Here is a 20,726-nt window from a genome sequence, read left to right as displayed (position 1 = left end):
CATGTTTAGGAAGGGAAGAAAAGTAGATTATGTTTTAGATCTACTGAGTCTATGATGCTTACACAACAGCCAGTTCTAACAAGAAGGTGTGTGTAATCAAGAGCCTCAAGAGGCTGGGTGGTGGTGCACCTGGTTGAGCACACATATTACAGTACAGAAGGACCCAGGTTAAGCCCCCTGGCTCCCACCTGCAGGGGTGAAATTTCATGAGTAGTGAAGCAGGGCTGTAGGTATCACTCTGTCTCTCTCCCTCTCTCCCTTCCCCCTCCCCTTTCAGTTCCTCTCTGTCCTATCCAATAATAAGTTAAAATATTATTTAAAAATTAGTTATTAAAAAAAGGGAGGGGCAAAAGGACAGTCTAGGCCGGGCAAAATATAAGTATCTATGTGGGACAAAGGTATTGCTATTCATATCCTATATGGATGAGAATACTAGGGAAAGGCAGATATACAGAGAATAAGAAAACACCAAGAGGTTCCTGGGGGAAAGCAGTCTTTAAGTGACAGAGTCCCACAGGAGATTGAGAGTAAGACGTCATAAAGGTAGAATCAGAACCTAGAGAATGGCAACATGGTAACCAAGGCAGCAGAGAGTTTTAAGAAGAGTGGGTGGGTAGGCAGAGTCCATAGAGAGTTGAAGGAATGATGGAAAAGGAACACACACACACAAAAAAAGAATCCATTAGAGTTGGACAAATTAGTTGACTGATCATATTTCCACAATGCTACACTATAAGGTAAGGACTCTGGGGTTAAACTTGAGACATTGGGAAGTGGGGCTGAGGAGAAGATAGCATAATGGTTACACAAAAAGACTCGGTCCTGAGGGCACCCTTTGGTTCAACCTTCAGTACCACCATAAGACAGAGCTCAGCAATGCTCTGGTAAAAAAACAAAAACAAAATGAAACAAACAAACAACAACAACAACAACAAAACACTAGAAAGTGAACATAAGATTTTTGAATTTCATTATGTTGGATCTGCTATCTTATCATTGAAAAAGTGAACAAATGCTAGGTGCATCGAAGGTAACAAGAAAAATTGGAAGGGTACCAGCTTTTAAACTTGAGTCTTCTGTGTGTGAACTTCTGCAACTTACCCCAAAAAGATCAAAGCTAACTTAGTCATGCTTGCTCACCTGACAAGATTCTCAAGTCAAACATCAGCTATTCGTGGGTATCTCACAGATTTTCCCAGATACACAAACTTGCTTTTCTCCCTTCCACATCTATGTCCCCTGTTCATATCTCAACTATAGAACCTATCACAATACTATAATTACTTGGTTAATTTGTGGGCAAGGGCTGTGTTCAATTTATCTACGTTAGTAGTAGCACACGGCATCTAAGAAGTGTTTTCTGAATGAGTACATTTCAGCGTTAAAGTGTCTTTTATGTGCTCACACTTATTAGCTGTCCTGCACAAAGGGGAAAGTGTTGACATCACTGAGCACGACTACAAAAAGCATTACTTCAAAAGTGATGTATTTTTTTTTTATTAATAGCATTAACTGATTTGCTCAAAAAACTATTATGATACAATGTAGTGGGATTTTTCTGGTGAAATAGAAAACAAAACTAGTCCTTACTCTAATCAAACTAAGGCAATTACTTAATATAGCATGTGTTTTTGAACCTTATGATCTGACTCCATTCAAAGCTCTCCTGAAGTCTATTTCTTCTTCTTTTTTTTTTTTTAAGACTAACATTTGCAGAGAATTACTGCTGCAAAGGTAATATAGAAGGGAACAGATACTAGGTTATTCCGGTGGCATTTCTCACAATTACGTGTGGAAGGGACTTGAGGAAGAACAGGTGAGAATCCCTTTGAAAAGGATAAATTCAGCAGTTATATGTGACAAAGACAACAGATTTGCGGTCCATGAAAACTGGCTTATTTGGTAGCTTTGGTTCTTACATCAGGCAACTCTTGACTATATACTGTGTAATAAAGCAAGTGAAGATCTTCTCTCACACATTTTACCACTTGACAGATAGCCAGGCCATTGATTTATATACTTACCATAGTATTAGGAATTAACATACTATTAGGCAGTTACTTCATACCATATTACTAGGCAAAGAGAACCATTACTTTTAGAAGAGTAATTAATATAGCACATCTATCACTCCCATTATATAAAAACAAATGTAGCTTAGGAAACGTGTACTTCATCCACACAGGTAGATTTGTAGGCTTTCTGTCAAGTGGTAGCTCACATCAATTACTGCCCCATTCACTTCTATCAGTATAGTGAGGTAAATCCTAGCAGTGAGGTAGTAACAATCATGAAGAATTGGAGGTTTTATAAATTTACAGTTTATAAACTGAATAGGGAATATCAAAAATAGAGAAAAAGGCAATCAGAAGTTCTTGACTCAGGAAAACAGTTTCTGAGGGGCAGGGTGGTGGAGCACATGGTTGAGTGCACAAGTTAAAATATTCAAGAATCTGGGGTCCAGCCCCCGGCCCCCACCTGCAGGGGGAAAGTTTTGTGAGTGGTGGAGCAGTGTTGTTTCTACCTCTCTTATCATCCCCTTCCCTTTTGATTTCTGGATGTCTCTACCAATAAAGGTTAAAAAACATTTTAAAAAAATTCAGATAGTTTCTGATTGATAAACCGTGAAGTAAGGACAAGTCAGAATCACTTACATCGGATTCCAAGTAATAATGAGAGGTTCGGTTCCTTGCCCTGAGCACGCTGATTAAGAATACTACACAATGCTTTCAAGTCCAGCAAACAGTAAGACATTTCCTTGAACAGCTGATCAATCACACTCAAATCAAATAGTGGCCATTTGGAAAGAAAGGTCTGCTGCCTGGGCTGGTCAGCTCCCTGGTCCTGATCCAATAAAGAACATGCCTCTTCTGTTTGTCTTTGGTTCTGCAATGGATAAGAAAACAAAAATCAGAACAGTGGAAAGATTCAAAAGCCACAGAGGTCAACATTTCCCCCAGGTCAATATACCAAACAGTAGGGCAATATGTGTCCATTACCCAGATTTAGCTGTAATACACAGCAGAAAAAGTAGACAAAAATAAATAGTAGAAACAGTTTTTCTGTGCTACCAAGTGCCCTAGTAAACTTTTGAGAGCATTACTTTTTTTTTTTTTTTTTTTTTTTTTTTTTGCCAGAGCACTGATCATCTTTGGCTTATGGTGGTGTGGGGGGGTTGAACTTGAAACCTAGGAGCCTCAGGGATGAGAGTCTCTTTGCATAACCATTATGCTATCTACCTCACCCTAGTAAAACCTTGAAAGGCAATATAAATTCAGTCTAAGTTTCTAGGGTTCTCTACTATTCTCACATAATGAACATCTTTGCTTTATGTATAATGCACTTAAATAAGAATTATCCCAAGAACTAAAAAAAAAAAAAAGAAAAAGAAAAAATTGAACCTCAACCAGATTTTTTATTAGTAGTAACAGTGATTTATTTACTGTGAATCTGTTTCCTACATATTGAGAAAAAGTCCATATTCTATGCTGACGTTAACAGGAAACTAACATTTCAAGGTAAGAGAAGAAGAAATACAAATTTAGAGTGAAATACGGGGTGAGGGGACCTAAACAACCCCAAGTTGTTAAATCTGAGTTGGAAGCATTAAGAGGAACTCATGATACTCAGGAAGACTTTCCTCACACATCATGGAAGTGGTTACTATGTATTCCCCATGCTGACAGCTACTAACTAGAGGTATACTTAACTACTTTTCCAGATAAGATTGTATTTCAGAATAGCCAACTCACCTGGGTTAGTGAAGAAAAAATTTCTTAAAAAATATTTATTTATTCCCTTTTGTTGCCCTTGTTGTTTTATTATAGTTATTACTGATGTCGTTGTTGGATAGGACAGAGAGATGGAGAGAGGAGGGGAAGACAGAGAGAGGGAGAGAAAGACAGACACCTGCAGACCTGCTTCACCGCTTGTGAAGCGACTCCTCTGCAGGTGGGGAGCTGGGGACTCAAACTGGGATCCTTTACACTGATCCTTGAGCTTTGTGCCATGTGGCTTAACCCTCTGCCCGACTCCCGAAGAAAAAAATGTAACTGGTGAATTCCAGCAAATAAATAGTAAAGAAACAAAATAATCAGGGAGGTGGGAACACCTTCAGTCATCAAATGATTCAGACAATGGTCATTAGTGGGTGCTACTAACTTCAGGGCAAAGGTGGTCAAATGCTTGTGCACATGGTTGCCCAAGTCACATAGCACAGGCTAACTACAGAAATTATAGTACTACACTCAAATTAAGTCTTTACCACACTAGCCTGGGGAAGTTAGGATTTCTGTCACTGGTAGTTGTATAACAAAACATGTTGGGACCATGTGTAAGCCTGATAGAGCTTAGGGAGAACCACCCCCATCTTTGGATGGAGGTCTGAGAAGATAACCTCTTGGTAAGTCTCTCTCAACCGAGGTGAGCATAAGGGGGGTAACTCAGACTTGGTTCTTTCCTTCTTGTCTCTCAGGCCCACAGAAACCCCAGTACTTCCCTCCATTAACTGCAGGCCCCATGGCCACAGATTCACTTATTCAAAGTCACCTTCTGATCACAGAAGAACACACCTCATCACACACTTCATCACACACCTCAGACCCCAGACAAGAGAAATTCCAAACTATATGGCTTTTTGATAGTCATCTTCTCTCTGTCTCACCCTACCGGTTTAACCCCTATGCTTCTCTCAAATACCTTTGGATAATTAAGTTGCTTGTGTCATGGAGAATAACTGTCTTGTATCTCATCAATTCCTGTCATACCAGCCCCCTACCTTAGGGGCATGCTGACCATTAAGAAACCTGTAATTTCTGTCACATTTCAACAATAATTAACTTCATTGCTTTTCTATTTAACTCATGTCCACTTTGCTAATAAACGGACTCTAGGATTCTATGGATTCTAGGATTCTAGAATTCTAGGCACGCTAAGAGTCCCCTGGTGTCTTTTACTTCGTGTCACCCCTGCCATAAGCGAGAAAGAACCAGCCTGTTATCTTTCCCCTGGAGACCACCCCGCTGGAGAGAGAGAGAGAGAGAGATACCCCAAAACAAACATACAAAATTTGATGTGAGCAACACCTACAAAGTATTCATATTAAGTATGTGATCAGAATCTCTAATATCTTTACTCTAAATTCTGGCTTACAGGGAATAGTGGGGGCAGTGGTCCAGGAGGTGTTGCAGTGAATAAAGCACTGGACTCTCAAGCATGAGGTCCCGAGTTCAATCCCCAGCAGCACTGGTTATTTCTCTCTCTCTCTTCCTACCTTTCTCATTAAAAAAAAAAAATCTTAAAAAAAGAAACAAAGCAAGGAAAGAAGGAAGGAAGGGAAAGGGAGAGAGAGAGGGAGAGAAGGGAAGGAATGAATAGAAGGGACAAAATAAGATAAATGATGTCATGAGGAAACATCTGACAGATCTATGAGTCTACAAGATGACAGGCCTAGTTGTTTTTTTTTTTTTTTTTAACAAGTCCATGGCATGGAATAAAAATGGTACTTTTAGATGGATAAGTCAAAATAAAATGCAAGTCAGGATCTTTGATTCAATGGTGGTTTCATCAGTCACTATTTAAAACATTTGGAGAAGTAGGGAAATTTTAACATATGCTAAGTATTATTCGCTGTCAACAATTACTATTCTTATTAGTGTAACTATGAAGGTACAGGAAAATGGTAAGAGGATAAATGTTATCCAGTTAAGACAAGTACTTTTTTTTTTTTTGCCTCCAGGGTTTATCCCTGGGGCTTGGTGCCTGCACTACAAATCCACTGTTCCTGGAGGCTATTTTTTTTCCCCTTTTGTTGCCCTTGCTTATTATTGTTGTTATAGCTGTCGTCATTGTTGTTGGATAGGACAGAAAGAAATCAAGAGAGGAGGGGAAGACAAGAGAGAGAGAGAGAGACAGACACCTGCAGACCTGTTTCACAACTTATGAAACGACCCCGTGCAGGTGGGAAGTTGGGACTTGAACCGGGATCCTTACTCTGGTCCTTGCGCTTCACACCATGTGTGCTGAATCCACTGCACTACAGCCTGGCCCCCGAGACAAATACTTTTAAAAAAATATAACATGTCCTTAAATGAAAATCAAGTAATTTGCCTTGTGATCCAGTGAAGAAAACATGATCCACTTCAATGGTGATAGCCTAAAACTACACCTTCCTCAAGGGTTTAAGGGGCATTCTTTAAAAATACTCAATTCATATCTTATTTGATGTCTTTGCAACCTAATTACTATAACACCTGCTTTTATTTAGTTGAATCTGTGAAACTGCATTAACAGAAATTTGTGTTTTTATCATAATTTTGTAAAAATGACTTTTCACTAACTGGCACATCAAAAATCAAATCATCAACTGAAAAAAATGTTTCTCTAATATGTAAAAACAAGCATTTGTTTAAATTTGAAGTAATAAACATCTTTTGAAAGCAATCTGAATTTATTCTACTCACGTCAAGCAATGTTTTTGTTAGTCTCTGTAGGTTTCTGTCTTTCTTTTCCAGTTCATCCATTATCTTTTGAGTGGTAGATTTTTCTTTAGAAAGTTTCCCTTGCATAGACTACAATAACAAGAAGTAAGAAGAAAAGTATATTATAGATTAAAGCAAAAAAAAAAAAAACACTGAATATTTTGAATCTTTTATTCTTTGTAGCCTGTTAGAAGATCAAACCCTCACTTTTGAATCAATCCACAATACTTTTAAAGTGATTCCAAAGGGAAAAAAATTACCAAGAATGTTTTTAATGTGAGTAAAACATGTGAAATCTAAAAATCAATGTTATTTTATTAACTGGCTTGTTTGCATAATGGAAGTATACTAGAAATACCCATGCTTTTACCTATCTTATGATTTTTTAAAAGAAATTTTTAATTGGGGGATTAATGTCTACCTTATAATTTCTAAGACTCTCCTTAAGTATTATTATTTGAAACACAGTTAAACTATCTTTTCTTGGTGTATAGTATTCCAAGCAGTGGATGTGATGTTGAATTTAGGCCAAAAGCCTTTTATGGCACATTGATAAACTAATTTCTTATCTGCTCCTAAGTCTCCTTTTCATCAGTATACCAAGATATCAGTAAATCTAGGGCCAAAGAAAAGGTTACTTTTTTATTTTAGTTTCTCCGGCATCTATATTTAGTCTTCACTCTGAGAAGGCCTCAGAACGTTGACCACCTAAGCAGCACCACTAGCCATTATGAGGTGCCCTCCCACTGTCTCTGGATGAAATAAAAGAATCAACATTCATTTCTGATAAAAACTTGTTATAGATAGAAATAAAGTAAAAACGATGCCCACAACCCCTCAGCTAACTGTATTACACGCGACAGTAAAAAACTGAAAAGCTTTTCCCTAAGATGAGGAAAAGACAAAGCTATCCATTCTCACCACATCTGTACAACACAGAACAGGTAGTACTAGCCAGATCAACTGGGATAGAAAAAATAGATAATAACTTGGAGTAAATCTAATAAAGTATGTTAAAGACCATTACAAAGAAAACTATCAGGTATTAGTAAAAGACATAGAGGAACAAACAGAAATGGACTGATATCTTGCATCCAAGAATTGAAAAAATAATTAAGATAACCTTACCTAAAGCAATTAATAAATTCAATGTAATCTTTACTAAGATCTCAATAGTATTCTTCAAGAAAGCAGGACAAACAATCCTGAAATTTGGGTGGAATCACAAAAGAGTCCAAATACCTAAAGCAATTCTGAGAGAAAAGAAAAATGGGGACAGTACACTCTCTAACTTAAAACTATTCTGCAAATCAATGGTAACTAAAATGCATGGTATTTTAAAAGATATTCACATCAACTGAATAGCATCTAGAGATTCCACAAAATAAGCCAGATATGCACGGACATCTGACATGTGCCAAAGGGACAGAAAACATACAACAGACAAAAAGATCTCACCAAACGATGTTGGGAAAGATCGGACAGTAAAAAGGGAAATTAGACTATTATTTAACTCCATGCCAAAAATGAACTCAAAATGTATTAGAGACTTAAGATACTAAACATTAAGTCAGGGAATGGGTGGTACCTGTTTGAGCACACATATTATAATGTGTAAGGACCCAGGTTCAAGCCCCTGGTCTCCACCTGCAGGGGGAAAGCTTTGCAGGTGGTGAAGCAATGGTTACAGGTGTCTCCCTTTCTCTCTCCCTCTATAATCTCCCCCTTCCCTCTTGATTTCTGGTTGTAGCTATCCAATAAATAAAGATAAGTAAAAAAAAATTTTTTTAAATAAGTAAGCGACAAAGAAGAATAAGGCAAGAGTAAACCTATGGGGGAGTCAGGCAGTAGCACAGCAGGTTAAGCGCACGTGGTGTGAAGCAGAAAGACAGGCATAAGGATCCCAATTCGAGCCCCAGGGGAGTCGCTTCACAAGCAGTGAAGTAGGTCTGCAGGTGTCTATCTTTCTCTCCCCATGTCTTCCCCTCCCCTCTTTCTCTCCCCCTCTGTCTTCCCCTTCCCTCTCCGTTTCTCTTTTGTCCTGTCCAATAACAACAATAAAAACAACAAGGGCAACAAAAGGGAATAAATAAATACCATTTAAAAAAAATTCAAAGTAAAACCATAATAATAATCACTTCTCGCCCATGAACAAGGCCTTCCACATTACAAAACTGGGGACAAGTGCTGAAGAGAATGCAAAGGAAAAAGGAACTCTGACACATGGTGGAAATGCGAACTGGTACAATTCTTATGGAAAACGGTACGGGGATGACCCCTACCTGTGGAAAAACAATATCCTAAGATTCTGCAATACCACTTGGTGGCATTTATCTGAAGGGCAGAAAAATATTATTAAAAAGGACACAATGCAGCCTTACATTTTTAGCAGCACTATTCACAGTAGCCTGAATAAACAAGCTAAATATCCATCGACAGATACTGGATAATGAAATGATGGGTATGTATTCAAGTGCGATACTAGTCTGCCATTAGAAAAGATGACATTTATGCTTATTGGGATAAAAGGAACATTAACTGGAGCCGCACCCCAAGCCCTTCCCAGCCTGCAGGGGTGTCGCTTCACAAGAGGTGAAGCAGATCTCTGCAGGTGTCTTCTCAATTTCTCTATGTCCTAAACAAAAACAAACAAACAAAAAATGGCCACAAGAGCAGTGGCTATCACAGCCCCAGCAATAATCCTGGAAGCAAAATAAATAAATAAATAAATAAATAAATAAATAAATAAATAAAAATAAGATAAATGGAAGTAATTCTGCTCAGTGAAATAAGGAAGTGAAAAAACAAAACAAAACACAAAAAAAGACCACTGAATGGTTTTCCTCACAGTGGAATAAAAATTACTGAAACATTTTCTATGCATCTATTGTGATAATCATGTGGTTTTGGTTTTCCTTTTGTTGATGTGGTGGATCACATTTGTAGAGTTACATATTGAACCAGCTTTGAGTCCTTGGGGAAAGTCTCACTTGGTCATGATATGCTTTCTTTAATGTGCTAGTGTATCTGGTTCGCTAAAATTTTGCTCAGAACCTAAGCATCTGTGTTGTGCTCACCAGGATATCAGTATATAGTTTGCTTGCTTTCCTTTGTTTGCTTTTGGTATATGGGTGATACTGTCTTCAGAGACAGTCTTTGACAAAAATCTAACATCCTTTAATCATCAAAACATTAAGAAATGAGACCAGTGGGAGTTTTCTCAATCGAGTTGAGTCTATGATAGCAAAGCCTCAGCCATTTAATGGAGAGAAACTGAAAGCTCTCTGATTTCCATTAGGTACTATGTGAGGCTACCCTGTCTGGATCTCTAATCTGTAGTGCTGGATGTCCTAGTCATAGCGATGAGGTCAGAGAAAGGAATTTAAAGGCACATAGACTGGAAGAGAGGAAGTCAAACTGTCACTATTCATAGATGATATGATAACAGACACAAAATTCTAAACAATCCAGCAGGAAATTATTTTACAAAATTAATATACAAAAAAACAGTGGCATTTTTCTATGCAAACACTTAAGTTACAAAAATAGACCCATAGACTGATTCCACTTATGATAGCAGCAATAAAGAAATACATTATCTAGAAATAAACCTAACAGAGGAAGTAAAAGATTTGTGGACTGAAAATTGTGAATCAATATTCAAGGTAATAGAAAAAGGTACAAAGGAATAGAAATATATACAATGTTCATGGCTGGAAGCATTAACATCATCAACATGACTATTCTACGCAGAACCATATATGTAGACTGAATGCAGTCCTATCAACATGGCAGCAAATTTAAGAGAATAGAAAAGCTACAAGTTTATCTGGAATCGGAATGAATATATTTATCTCCATTAAGAATAAATCAGCTATAGTTAAATTAAACACAAACCATTTCTTACCTGAATTTCTAAAATCATTCTGTCAATCTCATCTTGTTGGCTATTTATTATCTAAAAGAGAAAATAAGTTGGTCTGAGTCAAATTATGTTTGTATTGCTCTCTTAAAGGACCAATATTTCAAGAAAGCAAAAGGCAGGGAATTATGAATTTATTTTTCAAGTTAGGGTGTGATTTTTCTACACAAGTTTACAAGTTTTCATAAGACACATACATCCTCTACAACATAGTCATGTGATTTAGATAACACATATGCAAAACTGAAAAATCCTTGTAATTCTTGATAAAATTTTTTGTCAGTTATAAAAATAAATTTGATAGACTTTGAATAAATTAGGAAGAGAAAATATATTTTTGTTTTGGTAAGATTTAAATTATTTTAATATACTTCAATTTCTATTCTTTCCAAGTAAGAATATTAGTTACAAATCTACAAGCTATTAGCTATTAACAGAAATATAAATAAATTATAAGCCTACAAACATAAACACTGACCTTACTAGCATTCTCATTTTGTTCTCTCAAATTATCATTTTCATTCTGAAGCTGTTTCGCATCTAACATGGGTAGGCGAATTCCGTCTTCCAGACATCTTTCTACTTTTTGTTGCAAACTGTTTTAGAAAGAAATAATAGAAGAAAGTAAGTTCTGTTGTTGATTTGGGTAGATGGCATCAGCGTACATGAAGTCCCTTCTTAGAGTCTGTAATATTTTGTAATCAGGCAGCAAACAATGCCTGCAAACAGTATATATACACCTAAATTTTACACAAGAAAAAAAAATATTACGGAGATTAAATGCCACATTTGAGACTAGAGTCAAGAGTCGTTTATAATAACAATTATAAATGTATTTCAAGTGAAACGTTTTATGAAAAAATTGACTAAGTTAAAAAAAGCATAAAAGATCTGACAAAAGTTTGCTTACCTCTGAACTGTAGTGACCAACTCCTTTTCTTTCTTTTTCTGGCATATTAGCTGTGCCTCTTTTTCTTGACACTGTATTTTGATCTCTTCGAACTTCTTTTCCATATCTATCAAAGTCTCTTGCAGATTTTTATTCTTTTCTTCTAGGACCTGCAGCTAAGGAGCAATTTTTGAAAGTTAATTGCATGTGTGTGTGCATGTGTGTGTGCAATGTGCATGTGTGTGAGTGTGCATGTGTGTGTGCAATGTGCATGTGTGTGAGTGTGCATGTGTGTGTGCAATGTGCATGTGCAGTGTGCATGTGTGTGTGCAATGTGCATGTGTGTGTGCAATGTGCATGTGTGTGAGTGTGCGTGTGTGTGCAATGTGCGTGTGCAATGTGCATGTGCGATGATTAGTAGCTGCTACTTTGTTCTCAAGAATTAATATTCTTGTAGTTAAAAAAAAACCACAATCTTCATTTCGTCTAGTATATTTAATATTTTTATCTCTTTTTTAGTATTGAAAGGTTCTGGGAGAATGAGACTATGAGAAAAAGGAAAATGGTGTCAAAATTTTCTGAAATATAAATAAAAAATGGATGATCTAAATTTGGGAGTATTTCAATTTTTTATGTTAAAATATTAATAAAATTTATCTATCTTAAAGTATACATGAATTTCATCAGTGCTAAATATACTCACTTTGCTGCATAAATAACCAGGACACACTGTTCCATTCATTTCAACCTAGAGAATATACACTATCTTTTCTTTTCTTTGTTTTTTTCTCCACATCCTCTCCAACATTTATCTTCTTTTGTTTTACTGGCGGTGTTATGAGGTGGAATCTCAATGTGGTTTTAATTTCAATTTCTCTGGTGAGGAGTGAAGTGGAGCATTTCCACATGTGTCTGTAAACCCTGTGTATCTTTTCTTTAGAAAACTGTCTATTCAGGGGGCCAAGCGGTAGCAGTGGGTTAAGTGTTTTGCATGAAGCACAAAGACTTGCATAAGGATCCTGGTTCAAGCCCCCCAGCTCCCCACCGGCAGGGGGTCGCTTCACAGGTGGTAGAGCAGGTCTGCAGGTGTCTTATCTTTCCTCCTCTCTGTCTTTCCCTTTTCTCTCAATTTCTCTCTGTCCTATCCAAGAAGGAAGGAAGGAAGGAAGGAAGGAAGGAAGGAAGGAAGGAAGGAAGGAAGGAAGGAAGGGAGGGAGGGAGGGAGGGAGGGAGGAAGGAAGGAAGGAAAGAAGGAAGGAACTGTCTATTTGTATCTTCTGCCCATTCAAAGGAAAATTTTGGGCCTGTTGACACACCTGGCTAAGCACACACATTACAGTGTGCAAGGGCCTGGGTTCAAGACCCTGGTCCCCACCTGCAGGAGGAAAGCTTCATAAGTACAGAAGCAGCGCTGCATGGGTCTCTCTTCCCCTTTCTATCCAACCCTCTTTTCTCAATTTCTCTGTCTCTATCCAACAATAAATTTGAAAGAAATCAAAAATTCTTTAAAAAACAAGAAAATTTTGATGATTTATTTTGGATAGAGACAGAGATAAATTGGGAGGGAAGAAAGAAGCAAAGGCAAAGAGAGAGCGAAACACATACAGCACAGTTTCACTGCTCTTGAAGCTTCCCCATTGCAAGTGGGGACTGGGGACTTGAACCCAGGTCCTTGTGTACTGTAATGTATGTGTTCTACCAGTTGCACCACTGCCTGTCCCTGACCCCACTTTTTTAACTGGGGAGTTAATGGATTACATTACAGTTGCTAGCACATGGCCATAATCTCTCATCTCCCCATTATAGGTGTATACAAAACACTCTCACCCCCCCATCTTAGGTACTTTTCCCAGCATCCTTCACCAGGAGTCCAAGTCTCCTACAACTCCAATCCCTTCCCAGAGTCCTTTGCTTTGGTGCAATACACCAAAACCAGTTCAGGTAAAATGTTTTATAAATCTCCAGTCTTCTATGTTTCACTTCAAACTCCTACTGTCCTCTAGCACTTTCCTAATTCTACCTACTCTAGGTTTTATAGCTGATAACTAAAGTGACAGAAACTCGATAGTGGGTGCGGTGTAGAATTACACTGCAATCTTACAATCTTGTAACCCATTATGAATGAAAAAAAAAATCAGACAAAAAAAAAATGTGATCTGCTTCCACATGTCAAAAATTCTAAGTTTTACCTCAACCTTAGAATTGGAGGGTAGACAGCAAAATGGTTATGCAAAGAGACACTCATGCCTGAGGCTCCAAAGTCCCAGGTTCAAGCCCCTGTACCACCATTAGCCAGAGCTGAACAGTGCTCTGGTAAACAACCAAACACCTCACAAGTGAGATGTCCCAAATTTAAGCCACTGCAATGTTATAGTTCATTCTCTCTCTCCTCCTCCATAAATGAATAAATACACATTTAAAAAAATTCTGAGGCTGAAAACTCCATGATCAGAAATCTTTAAGACATGACTGATGACTACATCTAATGGTTTTGCAAACAAAGTTTCAAAAGGGAAGCCTGACCAATAGTAGTAGAATTTGGATGACATATAGTTAAGAAAGAAAAAAAATGGTCAGAAAAATATCAGAGGTATGAAGAAAACATCAAACTGCAGGGAAAAGTTTTAAAAAGAAAGTCTTATTGGGTCTTGGTAGATCTCAGATGATACTGAAAAAAGTATCCCTTCTGAGAGAGAGAGAGAATGTATGAAAGAGAGAGAGAGAGATACTGGTACTTTCTAAACATCAAGGTAGAATAGTAAGTCAAAGAACACAGAGGTACAACAGTAGGTAATCACTTCATAGTTCAAAGGAAAAAGATCTACTGATGTTTAGAAAGCAGAACAAAGTTCCTAGTGACTGTTAAATCTACAGTAGCAATTAAATACATCACTTTAACTTAAAAATCAGTCAGTTATATAACAATTTTTAATTCCAAAAGTAATGATATTTCTATTGGGTCGGTTTTAACAAGAATATTCTTCATTTAAGTTGATGAGTTCGTGTTATGTTACCTGTAGACTCTGGCTCTGTACATCATCTAGGGTAGGAAGGTCAGCAAGATACTTTTCCAAGGTCTCAATTCTTCTCTGTTTTTCTTTGTTCAGTTCAGATTCCTTTTGGCATTTCTTTTTCAGGCTATTGATATACCTGTCTCGAGTTTTAAGCTAAAGAAAAGCATCATGAATCTTTAGTAGTTTATTTACCAGAACCACCAGTCTATTCTCATGCATAGCCCGAGGCGAATTCATCAATAGTTCTGGACTGTGGTTAAGATGAGCACAACTCAAGTTAGATTTACCATATTTCACTGCTCCTAAAATACATATTTTTCTCAAATCTGTACCACTAAAACCACTAGATTTTATAATCTGCTTTACAACTGAAGACATGCTAAATTTTCTAGTCGTCCAGGAGCAGCAATGATATTATTTTATTGCCTGCACATTTCCTTATGTGCAAGTTTGATCATGGTTGTTCATAGCTTCATGATTTCAATAATGTCATGTGTATACTGAAACTATGTGTTAACATTTAAATGGTATTTAAAATGCCTTTTAAAATGTCACACTAAACGTTGGCATTTAAAAAACTTACCAAGAACCCAGAAATTCACAAAAACAAACCCACAGATTATAATTCTGAAATCAGTGAAGAATTCATCTCTGGATGACTAACTCCAATTTCTATTCTTCCAAAGATATTTCCCAGTGTTTTATTTGAAGAACAACATTCACAAGTAATTAACTGTTTTATTACTAACATACTTGCAAAATAACTGCTTATCATATACTAAAATAATTCAATCAATGCCAGTGAATTTACCCAAATTACCAAGTATTTAAGAACAACTGGAAACTTAGTAAAAGTAATTATTTAAAAATATTTTGTTTACTAGTTGTATAGAGACAGAAAGAAATTGAGAGGGGAGATAGAGAAAGACATATACCACACTGCTTCACTGCTTAGAAAGCTGTCCCCCATGCAGGCAGGGACCAGGGGCTTGACCGGGGTCCCTGCACATGATAACATGTGTGCTCAAACTATTGTATTTTACTGTTGACTATAAACCATCAATCCCCCAATAAAGAAATTTTAAAATTATAGTATTTGAATACTCATTCTGTAGCATGTTATAACATGACCTACTTATAAATTCCAGTTTCTATAGGCCAAATAATTGCTAAAAGGTAAACTACAGACATATTTCTTTTTTGAATTTTTTTTTACATTTACTTATTTTCCCTTTTGTTGCCCTTGTTTTTTTTTAATTGTTGTAGTTATTATTGTTATTAATGTCATTGTTAGATAGGACAAAGAAATGGAGAGAGGAGAGTAAGAGAGAGGGGGGACAGAAAGATAGATACCTGCAGACCAGCTTCACCACTTGTGAAGTGGCTCCTCTGTAGGTGGGAAGCCAGGGTTTCGAACGGGATCTTTGCACTTCATGCCATGTACGCTTAACCCATTGTGCTACCGCCCGACTCCCTTATATTTAAATGACCAATCTTCCAAACATTTAACATTCTTTTTGAACTTACAGGGCTCTAAAATATTTTTCTGTCTTTTTCCATATTTTCCAGGGAAATTATTAGCTAGTAGTGATAAGTGATACATAATAATAGCATAAATAACATCATAAATATTCTATTAAAGCTGATACTTGCACACAATCTAAATTATTACATGCCTTATCTAATTTCAGGTTCACTATACAATAACTTATTTTTAAATTTTTTATATTTATTTATTTATTTTCCCTTGTGTTGCTCTTGTTAACATTGTTGTGGTTATTGATGTCGTTGTTGGTGGATAGGACAGAGAGAAATGGAGAGAGGAGGGGAAGACAGAGAGGGGGAGAGAAAGATAGACACCTGCAGACCTGCTTCATCAGTTGTGAAGCAACTCCCCTGCAGGTGGGGAGCTAGGGGCTCGAACTAGGATCCTAATGCCGGTCCTTGCACTTAACCCACTGTGCCACCGCCCGACTCCCTATTTATTTATTTTTATTAGTGATTCAATGGCAAACGCTAGAAGAAGAAGTGATTCAATATTGATTTACAAAATTACATGTCAATAGGGGTATAATTCCACACCACCTGAGTTCTGAATCGCAAGTCCCTGCATTGCAAACCACGGCAGTTCTCCCAAGGTAGGAAGACATGAGTTGACTGTCATCTCTACAACTATCTGTCTATATTTGTACATAATTGCCCCCCTTTTTTTTCCAGATCCAATCCTCTCTTCTCTTCCAAGCCACACATAACCCTATTACTACTACATCTAAATGTCTCTCCCCTTTTTGTCCTCTCTCTCTGGGACCTGATGAAGCTGGAGTTCACAGCCCTCTTCTCCTCCTCCTGCTAGCACTTCTCCCTCACTTGGAGTATGGGTCAAAGTTTTCTTGAGGTGCAGAAGGTAGGAGTTCTTGCTTCTATGCAATAACCTTTGTTAAAAACAACTTTGGTTAGAAAAATGAATCACATCTCAATTTACCTACTTACTCTATCAATACCATCAAATCCCATTTATTATTAAGGTCAGGAAACAGTACTGGGAAAACAGAAGTCCTACTTCTTACTGGGGCTTTGTCAGTATTGAAAGCAAGTCTGGGGCCAAATGGTGGCAAACCAGGTTGAGCGCACATGTTATCATCATGCACAAGGACCCAGGTTCAAGCCCCTGGTATCCACCTACAGAGGAGAAGCTTCATGTGGGGTGAAGCAGTGCTGCAGGTGTCACTTTCTCGTGCACTCTCTATCTCCCTCCCCCCTCGATTTCTCTATGTCCTATCAAATAAAAGAAGGGGGGGTGGCTAACAGGAGCAATGGATTTGTCATGCAGGTATCTAGTCCCAATGATAACCTTGGTGTCAATAAAGAAAAACCACAAACATACAGGCTAGTGTGACCCTTTAACTTGTGAAGTATCTGACTAGATAAAGTCATTATTAAAATAGATTTCTAGCACTGATTATCATATAATCCGACACCTGGAGATCATATAATACAATTCACTTTTTGCATATAATGACCAGAGATCTTTAGTGAATAAATTAAAAGAGAGAGAATTGGGACTTAAAGGAATACTCTAACTAAAAGTCAATGTTCTTTCAGTTTTTCCATGAGTTATTAACAGATTTCCATAAATTCTTTTATCAACTAGTCATGTCTAGATTCCCCATCAACAAAGGAGTTTTTCCTTAGTTAATGGCCTTATGAATTATGATCAGTCTACTTTTACTAAATGTTCCCTAATTTTCTTACAAATGTACATTTACATAAATGTACAAATGTTACACACTAATGTCTTTAAAGAGAAACAACTAGGATAGGTCAGTCACGCTTTTACTATGCAAAGATGTCTTCTTTCCCTTTGACTGGTCTCTCTATTGTCACGTGTAGTGTTAAAACTGAATACAAATAAATACCAGATTTCATTCTATGGCACATAAACTTTCATGGGGGGTGTGGATATTACACCACAAGCACATTCATACACTCAGATGTGAAATCATGCTCTTCAAATTTTGAAATATTGTGAATCAATATTTAATAAAACTGAGTAAATAAGAAGGATTTTAATAGTAAAAACAAAACAGACTCGAAAATCTCTATATATAGACAAACTAGGTTTGTAGTGTAGGCAACTAAAATAAGGTTTCACTATTAGTGAGGAAAAAAAAGTGGTATTTCGATCATTCAAGAAAATCCTTGAATTTTTGTAGGTAGTACAAAGTTTCTCAAAAATTACTTCAAAACTAATCACTTCAACATAAACGTACAACCTGGTATGACGCCTGCCACAGACCAGATGACAGACGAATATATACTGAGGAAATGTTGCAGCCGGGGAAGTGGCTCAGCCGGTGAATTGAAGGATTTGAAGTAATACTGTTGGCCTAGGACAACTTTATTAAAGATACCTACCTTCTCCTCCAGTTTCTTTTTCTCTTCACTAAATAGGTTTATTCTTTCTTTGAGAAACTGATTGAGTTGTAGAACCTCTTTCTCAGTAGATGCGAGCTTTTGTTCAAGGTCTTGCTGGGACTGAGGATCCACAGATGGATCTGAAAATGGAGCCTGGAGTGAAGCATTCTCATAGTGTGGCTGCTAAAAAAACAAAATAAAATAAAAAGTAAGACAATACAGTGTACTTGCCTTAAACAAAAGAAAAGGAAGTGAGGCACACTATATAAAGTACAGTCTCTAGTAATAGATCTTTGTATAACAATGTTAGATTCCTATAATGTACCATGATCAAATCTAACAGCATAGTCAAGTATTGGTTATCTGATCTATAAAATAGAAATAATGAAGTCTAGGGGCCGGGTGGTGGTGCACCTGGTTGAGCGCACATGTTACAATGTGCAAGGACCCAGGTTTGAATCCCCGGTCCCCACCTGCAGGGGAAATCTTCATGAGTGGTGAAGCAGTGCTGCAGGTGTCTCTCTCTTCCTCTCTATCCCCTCCTTCCCTCTTGATTTCTGGCTGTCTCTATCCAATAAATAAGTAAAAATAATTAGAAAAAAAGAAATAATAAAGTCTATCTAGCAATGCTTTTTTGAAGACTAGACATGTAAAATTCCTAGCACACTGAGGATGGTAAAAAAAAAAAAAAAAAAAAGGTAAAGATGTAAAAGCATACTTTGAAGAATGAAATTTTGGGGAGACTATAAACTAAAGAAAAATTACTCACAGCTGGTAATTTATAGTTAACATCATGTTCAATAAATATTAGCAGGGCATTTACTCTTAGCTGGCAAGTAAGGAGGGTCATGAAATCAGGCATTTTTGTCCATCTCATTTTTTTCAACCCTACTTCCTTAAATAGTGACTGACACAAGTGTATAAAACACAGTAATATGAATGAATGTTACTGTTTTCATGTGCAAAGTTCTTAGAAAACTGAGACAAAAATCTTTCCTCTTCCTGTTATCCTAAAGAATTACAATTTAGAGAGGATAAACAGGAAATATAAAGATTTTCTCCAAAAAAACTATAGAGTTTCCTATATCTATGGGCACTTATTTTTTGACAAGAGGGTACAAAAATTAAATGGAAAAGGGAGTCTTTTCTTTAAAAAGCAGTGCTGGGAAAACTGAGGTGAGACATGCAGAAGAATAAAACTGGATGACCACATACACAAAAGTCAACTCGGATCAAAAACTTGGACGTAAGAGCAAAAGCTATAAAGTATATAGAAGAGAACACTGACAGAACACGCCATGTTTGCTTCAGAAACATCTTTGAAGTATCAAATCCAACAACAAGGAAGACTAAACCAGAAATAAACCAATGGAACTACAGCAAACTAAAAACTTTCTGACCATTCATAACAAAGATTCTACTAGACGGGAAAAGGTCTTTATTGCCATATATCAGACAGAGGGCTAGTAACCAAAATATAGCAAAAGCTCACAAAATTAACAAAATATTGGTAAATATTGATATATATCGTTTTGGGCTGGGAAGAAAGCACAATGGTTGTGCAAAGTAATTGTACATCTGAAGCTCTGAGGCCCCAGGTTCAAAACCCAGCAGTCCCACAAGCCAGAGCTGAGCAGTGCTCTGGTGTGTATCTTTATTATCGAAATAAATTTAAAAAAAAATGTTTGGGGGCCATGCAGTGGCACATCTGGTTGAATACACACATGACAGTGCACAAGGACCCAGGTTCAAGACCCTGGTCCTCACCTGTAGAAGGAAAGCTTCACAAATAGTGAAGTTGGGCTGCAGGTGTCTCTCTGCCTCTCTACATCTTCCTCCTCTCTCACCTTCTCTCTTTCTCTATCCAAGGTTTTCAAGGTAAAACATTTTGCTAATATATATACATGTATATATATATTAGGGCTGGAAGATAGCTTACCAGATAAGGAGCAGGTCTTGCCATTCCCGTGGCCTAGGGTTTGAGCCCTGGTACCACATGAGAATGGCATGGCACTGGGGGAAAGCCTGGTGCTATAACGTCTCTCTGTCTCTCGCTATCTGAAGCAGAAACAGCGAAAAAGTCAGGCCAGGACCAGATACTGAAAGCACACATATGCAAATCCTGGCATCATGAAGAGGGTGTGTGTGTAATATTTTATTGGAATCAGTAGATTAACATGCATTATCATCTTACTGATTGTTTCTCCTAACTTTTGATATTTTATCAGCTCTCTGAAGCTATCTGAAGTTTATCAACTAAATTTATTGTAACCATTTAGTTCCTAGAGTTCTCCTTGTTTTCCCATTTATTAATTTTTCTTTAATATAATATTAAATAACAGAATATTTATTTCCCATTCAATATGAGTTTCGTTTAATATTTTTAGCAGCCCCCTTTCATTGTCTAGATATATGCCCCGGCATACTATGACTTAGTGAGCCCTCTACTGGCCAGATGCTGTTTCACAAAAAACATCTCATTTTCTTGAGCATTTAGATACAAATTA

General features: G+C 37.1%; 1 protein-coding gene and 1 long non-coding RNA gene across 7 annotated transcripts in view; one reads left to right on the top strand and one right to left on the bottom strand.

Moving 5' to 3' along the window:
- The window catches only part of CEP85L (centrosomal protein 85 like), a 104,444-nt gene that overhangs the window by 5,612 nt on the left and 78,106 nt on the right, over positions 1 to 20,726 (bottom strand). For 5 of the 6 annotated variants that reach the window (XR_009549606.1, XM_060190551.1, XM_060190552.1 and 2 more), the window contains exons 6-12: positions 18,220 to 18,402; positions 14,305 to 14,457; positions 11,312 to 11,466; positions 10,880 to 10,997; positions 10,387 to 10,437; positions 6,462 to 6,569; positions 2,655 to 2,886 (exon numbers count right to left, since the gene is read on the bottom strand). Coding sequence is in view for 5 of the 6 variants with exons in the window: in XM_060190551.1 (XP_060046534.1) it covers positions 2,655 to 2,886; positions 6,462 to 6,569; positions 10,387 to 10,437; positions 10,880 to 10,997; positions 11,312 to 11,466; positions 14,305 to 14,457; positions 18,220 to 18,402 (1,000 nt within the window). In the remaining variant the exon portion in view is untranslated. The remainder of the gene's footprint in view (positions 1 to 2,654; positions 2,887 to 6,461; positions 6,570 to 10,386; positions 10,438 to 10,879; positions 10,998 to 11,311; positions 11,467 to 14,304; positions 14,458 to 18,219; positions 18,403 to 20,726) is intronic. The other variant, XM_007521020.3, reaches the window with a different exon arrangement.
- LOC132538155 (uncharacterized) lies at positions 16,367 to 18,225 on the top strand. Its single transcript, XR_009549608.1, has 2 exons — positions 16,367 to 16,442; positions 18,018 to 18,225. It is a non-coding gene; the product is annotated as an uncharacterized LOC132538155 (long non-coding RNA).

This window comes from Erinaceus europaeus, chromosome 4, assembly GCF_950295315.1.
Source record: "Erinaceus europaeus chromosome 4, mEriEur2.1, whole genome shotgun sequence".
Lineage (NCBI taxonomy): Eukaryota > Metazoa > Chordata > Mammalia > Eulipotyphla > Erinaceidae > Erinaceus > Erinaceus europaeus.
Note: the sequence above shows the minus strand (reverse complement) of the source record. Positions and strands in the feature narration are given on the sequence as shown.